At 33.4% G+C, this 6,685-nt stretch overlaps 1 protein-coding gene across 1 annotated transcript; it reads left to right on the top strand.

The window, feature by feature from the left end:
* Positions 1–761: 761 nt before the first annotated feature.
* Positions 762–4,604, top strand: LOC105768143 (interactor of constitutive active ROPs 2, chloroplastic). The gene is made up of 4 exons (XM_012587900.2): positions 762–1,010; positions 2,047–2,130; positions 2,445–2,628; positions 2,789–4,604. The coding sequence occupies exons 2-4, from the start codon at positions 2,111–2,113 to the stop codon at positions 4,448–4,450; spliced, it is 1,866 nt and encodes a 621-aa protein (XP_012443354.1). The 5' UTR covers positions 762–1,010; positions 2,047–2,110; the 3' UTR covers positions 4,451–4,604.
* The last annotated feature ends 2,081 nt before the right edge of the window (positions 4,605–6,685 follow it).

Below are 6,685 nucleotides of genomic sequence, written 5' to 3'. Positions count from 1 at the left end.
AATCGAATCGAGTTAATTGAAAAAATCGAAAAAAATTTCATATTTCGAGTTATTTGAATTATTCGAGTTGAATTTCACAATTCAAATAACTCGAATAATTTGAATAACAAATTGGTATAAATATCATTTTAGTCACTGTCAACTTTAAAAATAAGTAAATTAGTTTCTATCTCAATAGAATTACAAAAAAAATCAAAATAATTTTCAAAAATTCAAAATAATTTTAAATCTAAAATATTTATAAAAATTCAAAACTTATATTTAAAAATTTTTAAAAATTTAAAATAATAATTTTGATTTAATTAATGATTTAAATTTATCATACTCAAGTATCTTAATTTTTATTATTTTATTTTGAATTTTTTAAAATATATATAATTTTAAATTTATTTGTTAACCCATATGATAACTTGATAATCAAAGTTATTTATCTGGGTTTGAATTTAATTTTATCTAATTTAACTCAAAATTTCTTCACCGATCCAAATCCTAATTAAAACAAAAAAGAAAGAAACTGAGTATGCAGCTAGTGTTAACCTTGGGTTGGGACTTGGGAGCCTCAACAGCACCAATCATAACGTAGCAGCAGTTGAGTGAGGAGAGGAGCGTCAAACAGCGCGTGAAAAAGGAGCGTGGTGCTTTAATCAATCACAATCTCCTGTATAGGTAAACGTCCCTATAAGCCAATAGCTTTTGCTTCCTCTTTCCCTTAACTGACATTCAACAAAAACAGTAAAACAAACAAAAGTAAGAAAATATATAAAAGAAAGCGAGCTTCTCAAAAAAAGAAGAAAATATAAGAAAGAGAGACTTGGCTTTAGGGAACCTGAGCAGTGAGCATTGATAGAGCAGGAAAAGAACCTCAGCTCCAAGAGAAGCTTTAACTTAACCAACCCTGTTTGGTTTTGGGTTTTCCAGGGTTCATTATTTCCAAGCCTTTTACATTTGTTCTTTTTCCTGAAAATATTAACTGAAGCTAGCTATCTCAAGGACTGCCATCCATCCTTCAGGTAAAAACTAAAAACCCAGCTCTGTTTTCTCCTTATCCTTTCTGTTAAACATGTATGTTTCAGGTTATATTTCATTTTTCAGCAATGTAAATTTCTAGTGGTGTTCATGTTCCTTTAGTTCCTTCATCAGAAAAGATTGTTTCTAAATGTGTTTAAGAGTGAGTAGGTTTTGCTTTATGTTAACAATTATATCTGTCTCTCTCGTTCTTCATACCCTTTTTTCCTGCTTGCCTTTTTTTATATATCCTTGAAACTATGTCTTCTTCAAGTTCATCTACTCCTTCATTTTGCACTGTTCATTTAATTCTTTCTTCCATGTTTTACTTTCAAAGTTATCAAGCAAAATTTGGGGAAGATAAACGAGATTTTTCATGGAGTTATAGAGCTTTTTGGTCTTAAATTTGCAGGAGAAAATGGAAATATAGGAAAAAGTAGTTTTATTGGATTGGTTGGGTACACCCCACTGCCACATATTTTCATTAAGAACATAATGTTTCAGTTTTTTGGTCCAAAAGTAATGTAAATAAACAAATTTTAATTCCAAACTGAGTACGAGCAGTCCCTCATGGATTATTAATTTACTTCGTTCATTTCTAGCTGGTCCTTTGTGGTTTCAATAATGTGGGTTCTCCTTTTTTGATCGTTGGTTTCAATAATGTGTTGTGTAGCAAATCTTTCACTAGAGAGAGAGAGAGTGGAAAGATGGTTTTTTTTTTTAATAATATCATCATATTTGCTCTTTTTTAAATAATGCCTAGAACTACTCATAGCCCCTCCCAACTCATAAATTGGAGAATAATCCACTTCAGCGTACTCGAACACATGTATGGCAACTTTATTTTTCCTTTCATTTTAAATTAGGTCATTTTGGTTCTGGTTGGTAGTAGTGGAATTAGTTTCTGTGGAGTTTCTTCGAAGGAATTGTATTTGATTGTTTGTTGGTAAGGCTTGATATACATTCCAGCTTGCACAACCTCTACATCTATAATATCAGAATCTACCCAATGTAGCTTCTCAATCCATGATTTCTTTGCAGCTTGTGTGGGCCAAGTCGGGTTTGAAGCAGAGCCCTTTTACCAGTTCAAGGGGATATATAAATCATGCAGACCCCAAAAGCAAGGTAAGATCCTCATTAGTTGCTCGGTATATTGTTAAACCCTTTTTTCACCCCCTTTGAAGTAGGGCAGTTTGTAGTTGTTTAGCTTGTGCTTGAAAAAATGGTTGCAACATTAACTTCTTTAAGGTGGGTGACTGCTTAGCTATGAAGTTGTTAGTAAGCTATCGATCCGCCCTGCATTATGATTGGTTATATAGAAAGTTGTAGAAGTAGTTACAACCTCCTGAAAGAACCTCTTGTATGATGTAATAGTAGTCATCGACTAGAAGCTTCGTTGATGGTTTTTTACTTGTATTGAGTTTCATTGTTTTTGGCAGTAAAACAAGCCCCCTAGAAGTGCCTCAGAGAAACTCTTCTGCTACACCTCGAACTTCTCATCAAATGAAGATATCAGGATCTGATGCTGGCACGGTTTCATCCCCAAATCCTGCAAGTAAGACAGCCAAAGATAGAAGTCCGAAGGTTACTGAGCGTAAAGCATTGAGAAGCCCGGTATCTGAGGTATTCTTTGGTCACTTATGAATGGTTAAGAATAGGATGATGCTTACCGTAATGAAATCTGCAAATTGTTTTCCGTTATTACCGGATAGTTGTCTGTTTTTACTTCTCCACTTGATTACTCGCACTGACAAAATGTCCAAATGTTTGGTGTGAGCTCTAGAAAAAGCGTGCAAGCCGAGTGACCGAACTGGAAGCGCAACTCACTCAACTTCAGGATGATCTAAGAAAGACCAAGGATCAACTGACTGCTTCCGAGTCATGGAAGAGGCAAGCCATGCAAGATGCTGAGGAGGCTAAAAAGCAGCTATCAGAAATGTCAGCCAAGCTTGAAGAATCCGAACAGCAATTGCTGGAAATTTCTGTCTCTGAGGATGGTCGGGTTCAAGAACTCCTTAAGATCTCACAAGAACGAGATAGAGCATGGCAGTCAGAACTCGAGGCTGTCCAGAAGCGGCACTCGATGGATTCTGCTGCCTTGGCTTCTGCTTTGAATGAAATCCAGAAGCTTAAGGCTCAGCTGGAAAAGGCATATGAATCAGAAGCCATTCAAACTAAACATGCTGAATCCGCATATGCTGAAATTCAGAACTTGAGGATTGAACTGACTAAAACTCTTTCCTTGGTTGAAACAGTTAAGTCTGAGATCAATAACTGCAGAGAATCTGAAGCCCAGGCCGTTGAAGTTGTTAGCGAAACAGAAATGCAACTGGAAGCAGCAAATAAAACCGTGGAAGTACTGCGATCCGATGCCACCAAAAGGACCGAAGCTTACAACAAATTGTCATTGGAGTTGGAACAGTCACAGGCTAGAGTTAAATCTCTGGAGGAACTTGTGAGCAAGCTACAGGCAGAACTCGTTGGTAATAGCAGCAAAACATTGAAGGATCGCAATGATGATGAACTGCCGCAGAAGAATGGAGAAAATGAGGATATAGAGAAGCTCAAAACGGAGCTTAATTTTGCGAAACTTGAAGTGGGTCAATTGAAATCAGCATTGGATGCATCCGAGGTAAGGTATCAAGAAGAATATATTCGGAGCACATTGCAAATTAGAAGCGCTTACGAACAAGTGGAATGCATACGAACGCAGTCATGTCAGAGGGAGATGGAACTGGAAACCGAATTAAATAAAATGAAAGCTGATGTTGAAGAATTGAGAGCAAACTTAATGGATAAGGAGACTGAACTGCAGAGTATTTTGGCTCAAAACGAGGAGCTGAATTTGAAGACCGAGAAAAAACAGTTCGATGAAGAAGAGCTGGAACTTTCAATGAAGTTGAAGAAAAAGTTAGAGGCCGATTTGACGGAATTGAATGCAAATTTGACAGCCAAAGAAACCGAGTTGCAGAGCGTAACCATGCAAAACGAGAAGCTCAAAATGGAGATTATGAAGATGGAAATGGATAGTAATAAACTTAGTGATGAATCTGCTGCCTTGTTAGAAGCAGCAAGGGCAGCAGAGCAAGAGGCTCTACTGAAACACGACAATTTAACTGAGGAAGCCGAAAAAAGTAGAAAAAGAGCAGCTCAGGTGACCGAACAGCTTGGTGCAGCACAAGCAGAAAACAATGAAATGGAGGCTGAGTTAAGGAGAATAAAGGTTCAGTCAGATCAATGGAGAAAAGCAGCTGAGGCAGCCACTGCCATGCTTTCAACTGGGAACTACGGAAAACACATGGACAGGACTATACCTTTTGACGGCAACCATAACCCTGTAACGGGTTCACCCAACTCGGAAGACATGGATGATGATTCACCAAAGAAGAAAAATGGCAGCATGTTGAAAAAGATAGGTGTGTTATGGAAGAAAGGCCAAAAGTAGCTGAAAATGTTGCATATATTTCTGCTCTAAATGTTTCGTGGTTTTCTCTATGTTTTCAATTTATGCAAAATTCATCTTAAATTTGTTATTCCAATTGAGTCAGTCTTATGCAAAATTTCAAGGTTACTACTTATACCTCATTTCTGAATGCTCATTAATTATCTCAGTGATTGAAATTAGTTAAAAGAGAGTACCGTTCCTTGCAAATTTTGTGACCGAAATTTTTGTTAGGTAGACATTTTTAAAACTCTCAATGTTGAAAATGTCACAATTCCAACCTGAATATCCAACCTCTGGCGTAAATTATTGTAATGCCCAATTTTAGCCCGGGCTCACATATGAAAACATAATTTTCGAGGAAATGCAATCTTAGATATGATATGCAATCTTAGATATGATATATACAATCTTAGAAGATATGATTTTGTAATTTTAAAGATTTAATTTGTAGATACCCTTTAATCTTAGCCATTGATGTAATTGATCTGTACCGTTGGATTTGGGGAAGCTTAGCTATAAATAGAGGCCTCTCTCTTCATTGTCGAAAAAAAAGAGAATCAATAAAAAAGGGAGAACGATTGGCAGTTTTTTAAAGGTGGCTTACTGTTTTCTTTTTTTTTCTTTTTCGATTATTTTTTACTTATTTACGATTTTTAAAAAGGGAGAAGGTGATACCACTGCGAATTTTATTTATTTATTTTATTTAGCCCTATTAAAGTGACGTATTTCAAAGGATGGAGATATTTTCCCATTCGAGCCCTATGAGTTATTCGCGCCTTTTAATTGGGCCCTTCATTTTTTTAAATTATGTTGATTTTCAATTTAATCCTTAATCTTTTATTTTAGGTTTTAGTCTATTTTATTAATTTTGTTATTTTATTTTATTATTATATTATATATTATTATTATTATTATACCTACATATATATAGCATATGCATGTTAATATATATACATATATATTTTAAGCGTTTTAATATATATACATATTATATACATACTTTATTATTATTATTTTATTTTCATAGTTTTTTATACATATATATATACACATTTATATTTCATAATATTTATCGTTTGCCCATATTCTATGATTTTTATATGTTTATATATTTTTGTAATATATACATATTTTTACTCCATTCAAAGCTTATTATAAATATTTTCCACGTTTTATATTATACTTATATATTTCATTTTTTTGTAAATGCATGAATATATTTTATATGTATATATTTATATTTTCCTTGTTTTCATAAATGCATTATGTATTTTATATATATATATATATAAGTTTTATAACCCAAAATTTTATGAGTAAATTATCTTTATGTCTTTTATTCTTCATAATTTCAAATGTATATATATTTTGTACCTTTCTCTCTTTATATTTTTTTGTTTATTTCCTTCATTTGCTTATTGATTTATGTTTTCATTTATATTCATTTGATATTTTACATGTCGTTGTTTATGTACATTAATTTCGTTTATTTCTATGCCATTGTTGTATTTATTATTACATTTTATATTTAATGTAGCATCACATCATTTTTTTTCGATTTTAAAATTTTCAAAATTGAGATAACACTCGTATTTAGGATTTTCAAGGAAATTGAGCCCTAACGTATTGGGTTCCGATTTTCTTCGCTTGTTAAATCCAACGATCGAGGGTTGCTCATTAATAAAAAATATATAAAATAAAAAGCTTGTTGTTGGGGAGTTAAATATGTTGTATCCTAACGTATTGGATGTGACGTATTGATTTCTCGAGACAAAGATTTTTTGAAAAAATAATAATAAAGGAAATATTTCAAGTTTGAGATTTTGAGGAATTGTGCCCTAACGTATTGGGCCGCGATTTCTTAAATCTTAAACAAATGAATATTCTTTTAGATTTTTATTACACGAGTTTTAGACTAATTCATTTTTGAGGAAATTAGAATGTTGTGCCCTAACGCATTGGGTGTGACATTTTCTTTCTTCGAAATGATAAGGGTCTTAATAAGTAACGGTTTTAAGTTTTTGCTAAGGATTATATTTTTCAAATTTTCGACATTAAGACACTAATTAATTAACTAGGTACAAATTTTGGGCGTTACGAGGGTGCTAATCATTCCTCGTACGTAACTGACTCCCGGATTCGTTTTTCTAAAACTCGTAGACCAAAGCCGTTTTTTTAGGTGATCCAATCACACCTTAATAAAAGATTGGTGGCGACTCCCAATTTTCATTTTTT

The sequence above is a fragment of the Gossypium raimondii genome, chromosome 4 (genome assembly GCF_025698545.1).
Source record: "Gossypium raimondii isolate GPD5lz chromosome 4, ASM2569854v1, whole genome shotgun sequence".
NCBI lineage: Eukaryota > Viridiplantae > Streptophyta > Magnoliopsida > Malvales > Malvaceae > Gossypium > Gossypium raimondii.
This window is presented reverse-complemented; position numbering and strand designations above follow the sequence as displayed.